This window comes from Rhinatrema bivittatum, chromosome 2, assembly GCF_901001135.1.
Source record: "Rhinatrema bivittatum chromosome 2, aRhiBiv1.1, whole genome shotgun sequence".
Taxonomy (NCBI): domain Eukaryota; kingdom Metazoa; phylum Chordata; class Amphibia; order Gymnophiona; family Rhinatrematidae; genus Rhinatrema; species Rhinatrema bivittatum.
This window is the reverse complement of record NC_042616.1, coordinates 175,308,328-175,325,549: the sequence shown is the minus strand read 5'-3', so window position 1 is coordinate 175,325,549 and position 17,222 is coordinate 175,308,328. Positions and strand designations below refer to the sequence as shown.

At 40.9% G+C, this 17,222-nt stretch overlaps 1 protein-coding gene across 1 annotated transcript in view; it reads right to left on the bottom strand.

Moving 5' to 3' along the window:
* Window positions 1-17,222, bottom strand: part of CASD1 (CAS1 domain containing 1) — a 125,646-nt gene that overhangs the window by 28,430 nt on the left and 79,994 nt on the right. The window contains exons 8-10 of the mRNA XM_029588901.1: window positions 10,503-10,717; window positions 3,564-3,989; window positions 800-889 (exon numbers count right to left, since the gene is read on the bottom strand). Coding sequence (XP_029444761.1) covers window positions 800-889; window positions 3,564-3,989; window positions 10,503-10,717 — 731 coding nt within the window. The remainder of the gene's footprint in view (window positions 1-799; window positions 890-3,563; window positions 3,990-10,502; window positions 10,718-17,222) is intronic.

Sequence of the window (17,222 nt, the reverse complement as noted above, 5' to 3'; positions counted from 1 at the left end):
AAGTACATTTTGTGGTTCCAGAATGGCAGTGATTTACAGTTCTCTTTACTAAGGGCTTCCATCATGTGAATAATTCACACTTTGGATAATATATTTGCTATCAACCATGTTAGGATTAGTGTGAAAAATGACTCTTTTTCATATAGTTAGCAATACTTCCTTTTTGATTACATGGTGCTGCATGATTCTTTCAAAATGTTACTGTTTTGCTAAACAAACTTCTGATGTTAAGGCTCCTTAATATATTTTACACAGGCAGATGAATATTTTCATATACATAAAATATGCTAATTGAAGTCATAGAATGCATAAACACAATCGTGGGGATGCTTAAAACATATGCATTTAACGCTTTGAAAAACGTTTCATTTTTATACGTCTAACAATATTCAGAGTGAAGTCTGCATGAAAATTTCACATCATCGTTTTATGCCTCTTAAGTTAGAACTTGGACACACCGCTGAACAAGGGGTGATCAGTACAATTAGGAGAAAAGTGATGAGAACTCCCAAAAGGTGGACTTGGTTAATACAGTATCTAGCAAAACATGCTACCAAGTGAAAAACCGGGGTCTGACTCCTTCCCTGAGACATTCACCATCTTCACAGGATGGTGAAGGTTACCCTTCTCAAGCCAGTAAGATAAAAACCACATATGGTCCTTGTGCAAACACAAAAACTAGAACAATGCACACGCTCAGCCACCAGGGGGCTCTGCAACACAGGATTCCTCTGCAGGAAAAGAAAAGAGGAGGCCAGCCTGCTGTGGCTCTGAACAGACGCAGCTGCAGTCTACTTACGGTACTGGCTCCAGAGATGTGATAGATGAGTATGACGAGTTGCATCCAGCCTTTCCATTCATCCGTCTGCTCTCTATTTAGCATTTTAGTCTAAAGTAAAAGCAAAATGTGTCACCCACAAAAATATACTGAATGTAAGAACAGCTACACGAAGCACAAAGAAACCTGTTGGGAAAACGTAAGCTTTGGACAGATATGGAAGGGAGTATGTGTGTGTGTGGGGGGGGGAGGTCATATGGAAGATAATATGGGGAGGGAGGGATCTGATGTTTGTTTGTAAATTGGAATTTATATGCCCATCTAACCAGGGTGGAGGAAACACCAGAGGAAGTATCTAACCTGGGCAAACTGCATGCTCCAACTGATCTTTATCTGCCATCATTTACTATTTATTTATTTATTTATTTATTTATTTATTAATTATATACCAACATTCGATCTCAAACGAGATATCACACCGGTTTACATTCAGGTACTATAGGTATTTCTCTATGTTATAAAACATATGTTTTTGCTTCATTCTGCTTGCTTTTTGTTCTGACTGGTTACAAAGTAGCAGCTAATCATTATACTATTTTATGCTCCTTTCTTATTGGCGTACTATATTGTGTAATGCTGGGTGCACTATGTGCATTCTTCAGTGTCCTCCCATTTAGTGAGAGTTTAGAGGCTGCTAGCCATCTATTTAGATTTAAAGCATTATAAGCAACATTAAAATCAGTGGTGTGTTCAAAGATGATTTGAACACATAGCTTACTAAAAGTTATAAAGTCATTAGTAAGTCTGATGTTAAAGCCATTTTTACAATCTGTATTACACATCAGCTTTACCAGCGACGGTAACACCAACGAGGCTCCAGTCATCCCCCCCCCCCCCCTAGCCATTCGTTAGGTCGTAAGGAGCTGTTATGACCTGATCCCCCTTTCCCCCCCCTCTATGACAGATCGCAGATGCCAGTCCACCATCTCCCCACTCGCGCTCCGGCGCACCTATTTTGCATACGCTGCCGGCGAGCGCAAAGTCCCGGGATGCGCATAAGTCCCGGGGCTTCGTAAAAGGGCGGGAGGGGGTGTGTCCGGGGGTCAGGGGGCGGGTCCGGGGGCGTGGCTACGGTCCCCCGGCACTGCGGCCTGTGCCGGGGGATGCGAGGCAGCATACGTAACTTGCCCAACAAAGGTAGTGGGGGGGGGGGGATTTAGGTAGGGCCGGGGGTGGGTGGACGCGGAGGGAACGGAGGCAGGCTGTGCGGCTCGGTGCGTGCGCAGGCTGCCGATTTTGTGCGGCCTTGCCCGCGCCGACCCCGGGTTTTATAAGATACACGCGGCTACGCGCGTATCTTATAAAATCTGGCATACTTTTTAAAGATCTACCTCTATCTGAATAAAGATGAAAGGGGCTGACTCTCTCCCTTTCTCCAAGTGAGAGATCACTGGGGCTGGCTGTCACCTCCTCCAGCGTGACAAATCAGAGGAGCTGGCCTCCTTTCAGTCCTACCCCTTCTATCATCTCAAAACATTTATTTATTTATTTAAATCTTTTCTATGCCGTCGTTAAGAAGGATCCGTCACAACGGTTTACAATAGGGCACATAAAATAAGGATGCTGAGATCTATTAATTTACACACGTGCCGTAATTTTGATTCCGTACATAGTTTTCTAAATCAAATACTTGATTTGTGATACAATACTGTCCAGGAGTTATCAGTTTAAAAACAATTCTAACTTTATAAGTGTCAACTTTACTTCTGGTGAAGAACGAGAAGGTAGAGTAGAAACAGCCAGAAATATGGCTACACACTTTATTTGTTCATACCTCTCACTTCGCCTGCCTCACTGTTTCCCCTCCTCTGTTTCGTAGGCTTGCTTGAAAAGCCAAGTTTTTAAGCCTTTTCTGAAGGTTTTGTTGTCTTTTTGCAACCTTAACTCTAGTGGTAGGTGTTCCACAGTGTGGGTCCTGCCAAGGATAGTGCTCTCTCTCTCACTTGAGTTAGTCTTGCTGTCTTAATTGATGGGATAGTAAGGAGAGCTTTATTCGCTGATCTTAGGTTTCTGTTTGGTACGTGTACGCGGAGGGCTGTGTTAAGCCATTCTGCTTTTTCGTTATGTATTAATTTATGTATGATGCAGAGTGTTTTGTATTGTATTCTCTGCTCAACAGGTAACCAGTGTAACTCAGCTAGGGTTTCGGTGATGTGGTCTCTCTTACTTTTACCAATCAAAATTCTTGCAGCAGTGTTTTGCAAAATTTGTAGTGGTCTGAGTGAGGTGTATGGTAAGCCTAGTAGTAGCGCATTGCAGTAGTCGGTGCTTGCAAAAATCAATGCTTGTAGGATTGATCGAAAGTTCTTTGGTGTTAGAAGTGGTTTGAGTCTTCTGAGTAACATGAAGGCAGGAGTAGCCAATGCTAGTGTAAAAATTGAAAGTGGCACCAGCTGATGTTAAATTGGACTCTGCCCCAGGTACACAAAACATATCTTGCATGCATCATGCCAGAACAATTAGAAAATACCATAAGTCATAAGACAGATATTTTCCAACAGCCTATTTTCTATTGCATTCATTCTTTAATACCCCTCTGGTATTTTACCACTCCAGTTCACCCATCTGATTTTCAAATGCCAAGAAACACCAACCCAAAAAATGTATCAAACTAAAACTCTCCTACTAGAAGGAAGTAAGGTTTCGATCATCTTAGATCAATAATACTGATATTTAAATCAAGAATTATTTTCACACCTGATCAATGGAAAAAACACTGTCTTACCTCTTTAGTGTTTTCAGTATAAAATATTCCCAAAACCAGGATGTAGATAAGTGGTATGAAGAAAGACGAATGTGTATAAAATTTATTTTCCTTCATAAATAAGTTTGCTCTGTCGCACAGGTAGAAATAGGCCATGATCAGACCCAGCTTGCAGAAAGAGAACAGGAGTATTTCCAGCACAGAGGTAGTCTGCGTAGCTGTACTGGGCTTCTTCTCCTCTCCACTTTCTACGTCGGTGCACAGTTTACTTTTACGATGATTATTGCGATGAACTATGCTGAGAATTAAGTACCCAATAATAGATGCAGCAAAAAAGCAAGCTGTCAGCTTCTGTATGATGGTGAGTGGAGGCAGAGGCTGGCAACAATTGCCATCCACAGGCTGCAGGATTTTATTGCAGTATGCGTTCATGAGAACCATAGCACTCTGTCAAAAGAGACAGGACATTCTGTTACTGTCACTTATCTTATACCAAAAATGTTTCCTAAACTATGACAAGAGAACCAGCACTGGGTCATTTATCAGTGGAATAAGGGATGGAGAAGAGTCTTGAGAATTTCCCATTTAAATAAAGCGACAAAAAAAGAAGCTTGGCAAGATATCGGTCAAACATCAAGCTTGCAAATTTGTATCATCTGAAAATCCAATGAGCTGTACTCATTTTGAGTTGGTGTCATTTTACTCTGTGGTGGACCTTCAGATAGTTTGCCATTAAAAAGTAGATTCTGAATGAGTAGAAGTTAGGGAACCACTGATCTGCATCAGAAGAGGACTTGTTATTTATCTCAGAGAAGAGAAAATATAGGTCTAAAGTAAAACTGGAAAAAAGTCAGGCATAGGCAGATGATGTTCCAGCAAGGCTTGCACTTCAAAAACGTGAATCTAAACTTGGCACACCAGAAAATAAAGTATATAGTCTGTGGATATAACACAGAGTAATGACGTTTTTATTAGTGATAAAATCCCTCATAAGTTATCAAGATGCCAAGGTAAAAATCAAAAGTAGTAGCAGTGATAACAGATTGGATAAAGCTATCATTTCAATAGTGCTACTAAACTGATACAGAACTATACATACAGTTCCTGTTAATATTTATGGGCCTGTGTTTCAAAAGAATTTGGCCTTAGGTAGAGAATGAATTTAAACCCTTTGAAAAATAGAGCTTAAAACACCTTTAAAGTGTGAATAATTACAAAACAATAAAAATAAGGATTAAGGATTACTTCCCTTAGGGTTAACAGTCACAGACCCTACTTCCCTCACAAAATCAACTCTTGTTTCTGGGCTTGATTTCTCCATCTCTTGGTCCAACTCATGATTTCCTCTCTTTTGCCAAAAAAAAAAAACAATTTCAAAAGCAAATGGGCATATATAGCTTTTAACAGAAGCACATCATTTGGTTTGACATTTTATCCCCAAAAGAAATACTTGGCTGACACCACAGGAAATTCATTCCACGGTACCCGGAGGGAGACACTGCCTTATGCATCTCACTCCCCCACCTCAGACCAGACTGCAAACAAACCTTCAGTCGTACGTTATATTGCATTAGAAAAAATAATTATTATATATTTAAATAATGTGAGATTGGGTTTCATAACTTTTTTTTTTTTCAAAGCAGGTCCCTGCATAGTGTGATAGTCAGGCAGGTAACAGTCTATTCTAATAGTTTACTTGTCAGCAAGTTTGCATAGATAGCAGGATGAATTAGCCATAACATATGGGTGATACCATCTGGCGGTACTGGACAGACTCGTCTCTCTTAGCTCCTACATTTTTTAGCTCTGAGCATGTATGGGTGCTCCCATACGGGCATTATCTCATGAGTCTCCTCAAGCAATAACAGAGCTTAAAACTAGCTAGGTATTTGACTCTCCAGGAAGGTGGGTGAGTATTTCACATGGTTAATTCATCCTAAGGAAAATACTGTTTATGGTAAGCAAACTTACTTTTTTCATCGATAAGCAGGCTGAATTAGCCATGGCATGTGGGGAGTCCCAAGATGAAAGCTGCAGTAGAGCATTTACTGAGTAAGCAACCTTAAAGACCCATGAAACTGGAGGTTTCTATAGCGGAGGCTTCACATGCCATGAACCTTTCATAAATCTTAAAACCAGTGGATGAGCAGAGATGGGCTCATCCACTATTGTGATATAAGCCGCTATGATGCTGAAATGTACCATGACAGAGGACACAGCAAGGCCTGAGTCAGACAGGAAGAACAAGTAGGATACAAATGCTTGGGCTCGCAAGAGAACAGATCCAAGGCATTTTGCTGACAACACCTGGAATATCTATTCCATTTAAAAGCATAGTTCTACTTAGTTGAGGGTTTTCTAGTGAAAACCACTATAACTTCAATGTTTCTAGGCAAAGAGATCCACAATTATTGTGCATTCAACATTCATGCCATTGGGTTGAGTAATGGAAGATTCAGATGGGACAGCATTCCTTTGTATTAAGTTAACAAGGCAAAGTCTGCCCCGAGATGTATTGGAGGACTGCTAGAGGGTCGTATAAGATATGCAAACCACATTTGCCTGGGTCATACTGGACTTATGAGGATTAAGCAGGCACGGTCTCTACTATTTTGGTGATCAATAGTATCGGTGGAAAAGCATACATGAGGCGTATTCCTCAATTCAGTAGCGGGGTCCTCAGCTAACCTGAAATTGCTGGGTAAAATTAAGAAAAACTGGTCGAGCTTTCTGTTCCGCTTCAATGTGAATAGGTTGACAGACTGTGGACTGTTTTAGAGACATGTGGGTGAAATACCCTGCTGAGACGACCAGGCAGTGTGTTGGATATCCCTGGAAGACAAGTGGCCTGTAGAACAGTTTAATTCTTGATCGCCCACTGCCAAATCTTTAACACTTCCTGGCAGATGGCCCATGACCCTGTGCCTCCCTGTTTAATAATGTAAAACATTGCAATTTGGTTGTTGATTTCAATCTGTTAGAATTCAGCCACCTTCCTAGAACCCTTGGTTTCGGTCACTCACTGAATGGCAGGGAGCTGCCATTGCACGCTCTGACATCTGTGTTACTAGGATCCGGCGAAGAGACGCATAGGGCGTGTGCATAATTCTGTGCACTCTGGTGAGAGTCGGGTAGTTGCCCCGAAAATGTCACACGCTCAAGACTACTCAGCCTGCCTGGACCTGGATCCGGACCCCTTGCCTTGGCAACAGGTTCCTTGGCCTGTTCCTAACTTGCTTGCTGTGTGGCTGGTTCTAGATGCTGCTCCTGCCTGCTTGTTGCCTGCCTCAACCCCAGACCGGTTACTGGAGTCTGCTTGACCGCTGCCTGTCTCTTGGCTTCTGCCTGTGCCTGATTATATTTTGGGATCCGCCTAAGTCCTGCTGGCCATCTGCACCGAGAGCTCAACCTGAGGGAATGACTGTTAGTATAGGTGAAGCCTTCCCAGGTCCCTCTTTGGCACTTCTGCCTGTGGTCAGGCTCATCGGTGGTGCTTCTTGCTGCCTCACCACACAGGGATCCAACATCACTGCCTGTAGTCTGAAAGGGCTTATGGAGTGGCCGGAGGGCTACCCCCCTTTGACATCAACAAGGACTGCCCTTCTAACAGAATCAAGATATTCTTTCCTTGAAGAAAATGTGTGAACATTGACAGAGCATATCTAATCACTCATATTTCCAGCAGATTGATCTGATAATAGCTTTTTCCTTGAGAGACCAAGAATCCTGGGTCTGAAAGGATTCTGGGTGGGGACTAAGGATACAGGATGGGGGAGAGCATGAAGTGGTCCTAAAACATGCGGGGGTTTAACCACCAGTGCAATTGCCATTTCATGTCTACCAAAACCCATACTATTGTTTATAGTGGCTGAGTTAGCTGATACCATTGACTGCACAGACCCAACTGCAGGCAACAGTTGTGAAGGCTGGTAAGAGGGACCACGTGTATGACCGCCACCATATGACTTAAGGTGACAGGAATCTGTCAGGCTGACAAGTGCTGAGCGGTGATTAGCTTGAAAATGAATGAATGATCTCATGGTGTGCTTTTGATCTGATGGTAAAACACACCTTTTATTGTAGTGAATCTATCCATGCTCTGATGAATGTTATCCCGAGCTGGAATTAGATTTGACATCTCAAAATTCACCAGAACCCCGATTCCTGAAGATGGAGGATTGTCTTGCACAAAGAGTAACATTTCTTCCCAAGAGGTTGTTGTGACTCACCAGTTATCCCGTTATTGGAAAACCTGAATCCCCTGATGATGCAGGTCTGCTGCTACCATTGCAGGGCATTTGATGAAGACTCTGAGCTGCTGACAGGCCAAATAGAGAGTACTTTGTATTGATAATGAGAAGAATGCAACTTGAAGTGAAGGTAGGGCCAGTAAGAAAATGGATGGCTATATGAGCAAAGGCACATCCATTCCTCCTTCTGGATGTAGGGGTGCATCGTGCTGAGTGAATTCATGTTCAATTTCTCTCAGCATATTTATTTATTTGATTTATATTCTTCTTTTCGGCACTTTAAAGCAGATTACACCCCAACCCGCCAGCAGCTGAAATCAAGAAGAGGCTATGTGGTGAGAGGGAGTATGAGTGTGTGTGTGTGTGTGTGAAAGAGAGGGAGCTTGTGTGTATGTCTGTGTGTGAAAGCCTGTATATGAGAGGGAGCATGTGTGTATGTTTGTGAGAGCATATGTGTATGAGAGAGAGGGAGCTGGTTTGTGTGGGTGCGACAGCATGTGTGTATGAGAGAGAGAGGGAAGCTGGTTTGTGTGGGTGTGACAGCATGTGTGTATGAGAGAGAGGGAGCACCTGTGTGTGTGAGAGCCTGTGCAAATGAGAGAAAGGAATGGTTTGTATGAGCATGTGTATATGAGTAAGAGGGAAGAGAAGGTATGAGTGAAAGGGTGGTGAGAGAGAGGGAAAGGGGTTGAATGACCGAGGGAAGGGGAGATGGGGAGTGAATGAGAGGTGAGTGAAAGAGAAGGAAAAAAGGAAGGGGGAGTGAGGAAGTGGAAAAGGGGAGTGAGAAGGGGAAGGTTACATGTGTGTGTGTTTATATGAAAGAGAGAGAGAGAGAGAGAGAGATAGGAAAAAGTTTGTGTGTTCCCTCATTTCCTGCCACCCTACCTCTCCCCCTCCACTAATCCAGGACAATCTCAGGGTGACTGGAAATCAAAGGTTCTCATGTATGGAGAAAGGAACATTTTTAATCCTTATTAGTTTTAATTATTAGGTGTTATTTGATAAAGCAGCTGTTTTGAAATATTTAATTGATTTTTCAGAAATGTTTAAAGTTGGTTTTATCATTATTTATTATATGCTCTAGTCACCTATTTTGAAATACTGATTTTTTTTTTGTTAGTATGGTTTACTAATATGATGGTTTTTCTTGGTTTTGTTTTATGAGGAACGGTGATGTTTCTGTTTTTGCATTATTGAACTGCATACGAGTCTGGCTGGGAGGTCTGGGAGGGGAGAGAGGTTGGGGAGCAAGACTGCTGGGATCTGGAAGGGTAGGAAGATGAGACTGCTATTGTTTCTGTTTCTCTGAGATGGGAAGTGGAAAGAATTTGATCTTCTCAGTCATTTTTGGGAAATGTGCATGTGAATATTTCTATACTTTTACAGTACAGGAAAAATGTTTTTATTTCTCTGATGTTATACTGCAGGCAGTCTGGCTTTTTGGAGTTTCCCGTGCAGTTTTTGTCTCCATGTTTCTCTTTCTAATTTGTGGTCAGTTATTCTGTATTTGTGAGGGGGTCAAATAATGTGTTGTAATGAAGCTGCAGTGATGTGTGCAAGTCTGGAAAAAAGGACAAATTTTCCTTTTAATGCTCCTGATGGTAAGGGAAAAAATTGGAAATTTTACAAGAATTTATAAATTTTACCTCACAGTCCTTGACTCTTGGTCTTGTTCTCTCTCAGAGAATGTTTTTGTTTTCTTGCAGTACCACGGAGGGAAGGGGCAATGTTGGTGGCCTGTCTGCAGGCAGGGAAGCTTTTGCCCCATAGGCTGTTCACAGCAGTCTGTCAAGACATTTCTTTTCTGGGTTTGTATTAGTGTGACTTTCTTGCCCATAAGTATTTCTAAAAGGAGAATTTGGCGGAGGGGTGGGTGGGCACAGGTGGCAACACAAATGCAGTGGGGCCCTTGGGTGCAGGAGACCCTCGGTATGCTTCTGCTTTGACTGCTCTAGAGAATGATGTCACTTGGTCTTCGACACAGGGCAGCTTGTTCCACTTGACCCAGAGGCTTTGGCCTGCGGCGATGGCAAAGTTTTGGAGGAACTCCTGTTCAACTCCTTACCCGATGAGGCACCTCAGGAAGATGATTTGATGCAACTTCGAAAAGATTAAACTCCTCCTCCATTTTACTAGCCTTATAATGTTGGGACCATGGGGACACCCATCCACAGGTGCAGCAGTTTGCCTGATCGCGGTTCCGCCCCAAGCATTGATAGTACAGCTCATGACCATCCATGTGGGACATTATCTTGCTGCAGATGCAACTCTTGAAGCCACAGACGTTACATTTCTTTTTGCAGACACGCTGAAGAGGCAAGAGTGTTATATTTTATTTTTTAAGCAGTGAAAAGTGCAGTTATGGTTACTACAGAGGCAGTGAGGCAACTTAAAAGAGTAAAGCTGAAGAAAAGAGAAAAAATATTGAGATTAAATTGAGAAAAATATCTGGAGAGACTGAATACAAATCTATGCTTGGGCTTGGACAAAAAATAACTGAGAAGGCTCACGAGGGCAATTCTTGCACATGCTCAGGAAAGTTAAAAATTTCTACTAGCTGGGAGAGATGAGTCCGTTTTGTGCTGTCGGATGACCTACGATTAATTTAGCCTGCTTATCGATGTAAAACAAACACTAGTTAGATTCTATTCATTTAGAAGACACTGGAACGTTTGCTGCTTTATCCTATTCCCAATATGGTACTCACTATATCTCGACTTGCATCGGGAAGATGCAAGCCATCCACAGATTCCTTTATGGTTTCCTCTGCTATCATTTTTGAAACACTGAACATCTTGATTTTGGATCTGGAATTTCTTGAGCTGCTGTTTAATATCCCAACTGCCACTTCATTGTAGGCATCAATTTTCTCATTGGTGATCATCTTCCTACTGTCACTCAGCAGAGGTTCATATACAGGATCTAAATGGAAAACAAAAGTTTTCTTTATATTTTGAAGGCTAGAATATGGTGCACGAATGCAACAACCTGACTTGTTGTCATAGAGATTCATATTAAATCATTCCAAGAATTAAAACATTTTACTTTGAATTTAAAATGGTGCATGCGTAAACGTTTCAGTGGACACAAATAGATACCCCACAAATTGGTCCTGATATTGCCAGTGTTTCGGCATTACCCTAATGCCTTCATCAATTTCCTCTAATGAAGGCATTAGGGTAATGCCACAACATGAGGAGTGTCGGGACATCTGTCTGTGACGTTGGAACATCTATTTTTGACCAAAGTTTGGAGTCACTCTGGCAGTCATTATCTGCTACATCCTATATTTGTTATGCCCTATTTACAACACTTTATGGACTTGCTTCAAAAGCTAAGTGCAAGTATTAGTGGGGAATTTTTTGAACTTTAATGGTGTTATAAACATTTCATATGGCTATCAGTATTTAATAATGGCTTTTTAAATTTATATTTTATTCAGAACAGAAAATACAAAAAACAGCATATGAAAAAGTTTCCGTAATTTTTTTAAAAGATAAAGCATAATGAATGCGAGCAGAATAAAACAATACAGATTACATGTTATCACCCCCCACCCAAAAAAGACTCATAACTCAGGGAGGAAAAGTCCACTCAGAAAACATTTCAACCCACGAAAATGATATTACATTTCCAAAGTCTGAAGATCATAAAACAAAGTAAATGAAAATGACACCCCTTCAAATTCAAAAAGAAGGCAAAAGACGATTCTCATCTAACATTCTTTGAAAAGGACTACATATCTCCAGGTACTTGGAAAAAGCATCTTTCCGCAGTGCAGTCAATTTTTTCAGGTGTTGTATCCTTTTAAACTTAGCCATAAGAAGGGTAAAGGAAGGCACCCCACTTTTCCTCCACCATAAGGCCACAACACACTTTGCTGCAATGGCCAACACAGTCAATTCCTTTTGCGAAAATGTTAAGATCCTCCACTGGCATATCAAGTAGAAACACACGAGAATCCTTGGGTATATGTCCATCCAACTTGTCATTCAAAAAAGTGCAAAAATTCTCCCAGAACAGTTTTGTCTCTGGATATGCCCATCAGAGATGGAAACTCCAGTATGCTCACAATTTCTCCAACACAAATCCCTATATGAAAGAAACATCTTCTGTAACCATTGCAGAGTTAAATACCATCTATATAAAAACGTATAGCTATTTTCCATCATAGCTGCGGATATAGAACCGCGACCTACAGATACAAAACATAGATCTCAAGTTTCCTCCCCCCAAATCCTTCTCCCAAGCCAACAAATACGTTGGCTTGCTCTATGGCACCTTATTCAAAATAAAGTATATTTTTTAGATAATCCCCCTTATTGTAGCCACTATCCCACAGTACCCCTCAAACACAGAATTCCCTTTCTTGAAATCTGACCACCTCCCTGGAGTTAACAAAGTAGGTCAACTGCAGATAGGCAAAGTAATATTTTAATGAAAGGCTATAATCTGCAACTAGATCCTGAAAATTCACCATCCTTTGTCTCTCTCACACTTGCTCCAAAATACTTAAGTCTTTAGTTTCCCACAATCTAAATACTTTATATTCCCTTCCAGCAGGAAAGGAATCACACTGCCTAAAAGTAGTAAGATGAAAAAATTATTTTATCCCCCACCAATACTCTCTTCCATTTGACCCAAAGACATAGGGTACATTTTGTGCAAGGTGAAATATTTGCAACCAGGAATTTGCACCTCTGGTACCAGAGAGGGTCCCTGCTCCCAATATGTGATTTTCAATACCCACCCATTGTTTTCCAACAACTGGGTTATGACAATCCACCACTGCTTTCAACAGGGAAGCAGCAAAATACTTAGTTATATTAGAAACACTCAGTCCCCCCTCTAATTTAGTCCTAAATAAAATATGCTTTGCAATATGAGGGGGTCTCCTTTTCCAAATAAAGGCAAAAACCCTTTTTTGTAGTGCTTTCAATACTCCATCTGGGATAATACACAGCAGAGTTTGGAACAAATAGCACAGTTTTGGTAGAAGTGTCATCTTAACTGCAGCCATTCTTTCCATCCAAGAAAGCAAAGACCTATCCCATATACAAATTGGCCAAGATTGTTGAGGACACATTAGACAATCAGGCACGACCCCACAGGATTCCCACAGACTTTGTCATGACTATGGCATCTTTAGCTATGTGTGAAATTACTTCTGTTTCAACAATACTTTTTATAAACAGATCCATAGAACCGCAATGGGAGCCACTATGACCCCTAGCTTGGCCAATTTGTACATGGACAAGTTTGAACACTGTTATTTGTATGACTCTCCCCAATTTGCCAACGTGGTTCTCTGGATTCGTTATATAGACGATATTTTCTTTCTTTGGAAATCAGATGTTTCCCAGTTACTATCTTTTTTTGTCTTGGATAAACTCACTTGATACCAACTTGGAGTTTTCCTTAATGTGTCATTTTCAGTCAATTAACTATTTAGATGTTACCATCTATAAGAGCAGATCTTTGCTTAGCACTACCATTTTTCGAAAAGCCATTGATAGGAATACTTTATTGCATTTCTCTAGTTTTCATCCATATCATTTGAAGAGGAATCTCCCAGTGGGTCAATTTTTAAGGCTCAAACACAATTGCTCGTTCCTACATGAATTTTTACACCACTCTGATTCCTTGTTTAGATGTCTTTTACAACGAGGATACCCATACAAGATTATAAAACAGGCTTTTAAAGGTGCCCTTCATGTCGATAGACAATGGCTTTTGTTGGATTGTGCACATGAGGGTCAAGATAACAACTTCATATGTGTACTAAACTACACATCTATGGCTCCTCTAATAACTTCGCTGATCCACAAATACTGGCCTCTTTTACAGTTTCACCCTAATTTTGCTGTTAAGCCTCTCATAGTCTAAAAGGAAGTAGAAATATACATGACCACATAGTTTGCTCTTGGTTTTTGGATGTGGATACATTGAACGGAAATAAGGATTTGAAACCTAAGGGTCACTGGTTCCGTTTGGGGACAATCCATCACAGGCCCCACATGGGTAGATGCCTCCACAGGAAAAAGCTATAATGCACAATATTATTCTGACTGTATGTCATCCAATGTCATCTTATTAATCATTTGTCCGTGTGGAAAGAAGTATGTTGGCAGGACTTCACATCCTGTCCACAAGCATATGATTGAACATCATAGCTGTATAACTACTCAGAAGCTACAAGCGCCTATGCTACAACACTGTGTGGAATGTCTTTATCAGTTTTCTGACTTAAAAGTGGCGTGTGACTGATCAAGTGATCAGTACTACATGAGGAGGGGATCTTGCTTTTCATCTCAATTATAGGGAACAATACTGGATATTTCATCTTCCTTCGCTATATCCTGATGGCCTCAATGAAGAGATCAATTGGCATTCACTGTTGTAAGTTCTGATACATCCCTGACGTCACTGGACGTTGGCTAATTGACAGCGATGGGGCTTTAAATCGATTGGAAGTGCAACGGGACTGAATCAGATCATGGTTCTGTTTTGATGCCATGTGGTACGTTACATTATATAGCAACAGAAAATAATGTGATTTTTGTTTTCGTGTTATAACTAATACTCGGTACAACCTTATTTTTAGACCTTATTGAAAATATTCAATGAAACTGAACCCTGAAGAATCACCTTTGGTTCGAAAAACAGACCCGTGTTGGGCTTGAAGGAGATGGGCATTCAGTGAGAGACTACCATTCATTGTTAGCGTTCCTTTGATACAACTGAATTTATATGAGATAAGTGCTGGCTTTATTTCTTTTTGAACATTAAGAATGATTTTAAATGCACAAAAAAATAAAAAAAATAAAAAGAAGACTATCACAATTGAAACACTAAGTAGTAAATAGACTTGGACATGTGTGTTAGACTGATGATTAGATATAAGGCAGAAATATGCAGGTATGCTTAAATACATCACCTAGTATGACTGTATAAAACATTTTTAAAGAACATTTTCAATTATTTGAGGGTTGAGGTGGATTACGTTTTCATGTCATAATAATTAGGATAAACACTGCAATTGTTGTGCCAATATTTTTGCTAAAATTTTCAAACCTTTGTTGATCAAAGAGATTGGCCTATAAGAACCAGAAAGTGTGTGATTCTTCCCAGTTTTAAGCAGCACAGTTATTTCTGCTACATTCGCAAGAGACAAAATATGTCCTCCGTCACTTAAATAATTAAACATTAACTAAAGGCACCACTAGCAGATCTTTACATTTTTTATAAAATAGTGCGGTAAACCTATTGATACCCAGTGCCTTACCCAATTTTAAATCCTTTATAGCCCCAGGACCTCCACTGTGGTTATTGGCTTCCCTAATATATATCCTCCATCTCATCACTAAGGCGAAGCATCATGACTTCTTTCAGAAAACTATCTATCTCTTTCTCAAAAGCTGTAATTTCATTCATATATAACTCCTTGTAGAAACTGTTAAATCTGCATCATATAGCCTCACTATTCATCAGAATAGCCCAATCCCTATCTTTAATCTTGACAATATGGGATTGGGCAGATCTCTCCAACTTGTAAGCTAACAATTTCTCTGCCCTATTATCATGCTCATAACAACATTGTTGGACTAGGTCCAGTTGATGTGCTATTCTGTTCACATTCAGCATATTTATTTTATGCCTTACCTCATCCGGTTTACCCAAAAGCTATCAGGCTTGCGCTTATGCTCTAAATTCACCAAAGTGTCACCAACATTAATCTCTGCTTTTGTTTCTTTTTTTCTCATGTAAGACGCCAAACCAAACATCTTCCCTCTCACCACAGCTTAAAGGCAGACCCAGAAGACACCCGCAGAGAACTCCCCATTATCGTTGATCGTATGTAGTCTTTAATAAAGGACAGTTCTGTTGTTCCCGCTGTTTGCCTTTTATTAAACTATCATTCAGCCTCCAAAACTGACCTCCCTGATGTTTGTTATGTGACATGTCCTACCACACTGGAACCTATCTCTGAGTCCACTGAACTAGTAGCCAGAGATTTATCCATCAACAAAAAATTTCTTCTGGATTAAGAATTGTGTGGGTGAGAAAAAAAAGGAGAAATTCCGGGAAGATGGGTGACTCACCCACCAGATATCGATCTACTGTCACTTATCCATGAATTGTTTTAATTTAATCCTATCTGCCCTAGAGCACACCCAAGGAAGAATCCAAACAAGGAGATCTAACCAGATTAAAGTCCCCTCTTATTATTATATGTCCTCCACAAAATCCAGAAGAAATTTATCCAGCTTACCCATAGGCCGATACAGTACAGTGCACTCTGGTGGAGCGCACTGTTAACCGGCATTTGGACGCGCGTTTGACGCGCTAGCTTTACCCCTTATTCAGTAAGGGGTAATAGTGCATCGAAAACGCGCGTCCAACCCCTCCGAGACTAATAGCGCCCGCAACATGCAAATGTATGTTGATGGTCCTATTAGTCATTCCCGCGCGATACAGTAAGTAAAATGTGCAGCCAAGCCGCACATTTTACTTTAAGAAATTAGCACCTACCCAAAAGGTAGGCGTTAATTTCTGCCGGCGCGGGGAAGTGCACAGAAAAGCAGTAAAATCTGCTTTTCGGTGCACCCTCTGACTTAATATTATGGCGATATTAAGTCGGAGGTCCCAAAAGCTAAAAAAATATAACGATGCGATATGACTTGTATTATGAGCGTCGGTATAGAAAAGAATATAAATAATAATAATGGCGATATTAAGTCGGAGGTCCCAAAAGTTAAAAAAAGTAAAAAAATAAATTTAAAAGAAGCTCGCGGCTCGTGGGTTGAAAACCGGACGCTCAATTTTGCCGGCATCCGGTTTCCAAACCTGTGGCTGTCAGCGGTCTTGAGAACCGACGCCGGCAAAAATTGAGCGTCGGCTGTCAAACCCGCTGATAGCCGCCGCTCCTGTCGAAAAAGAGGCGCTAGGGACGCGCTAGTGTCCCTAGCGCCTCTTTTTACCGCAGGCCCTAATTTAAATATTTTAGTTTACTGAATTGCGCACACAGGACACTGGCCTGTGCGCTCGCCCGCTCTCCCACATACTTTACTGTATCGGCCCGCCAGTGTTTCCCTCTGATTAACATTTGCACAAGACACATTAACCAAAGTAAACTGTGCATTCCCAATGATCACCTGAATGATTAAAAATTTCCCCTCCTCATCTCTATGTACAGCATTTATTTGTACCACCAAATCTTTGGAGAACAATATTCCCACCCCAGTATACTTATAAGTTGCAGAAGCAGAGGCATGATTCATAGTAAGAAAATGTTTAGAGAATAAAAGGTGCTCTGCCCTCTTTTTAGTATGAGTTTCCTGAAGGAATGCTACTGATGCCCTCAATGATAACAACTCCCTAAACATTCAACTATATTTAAAAGGAGAGTTTAATCCTTTCACATTAA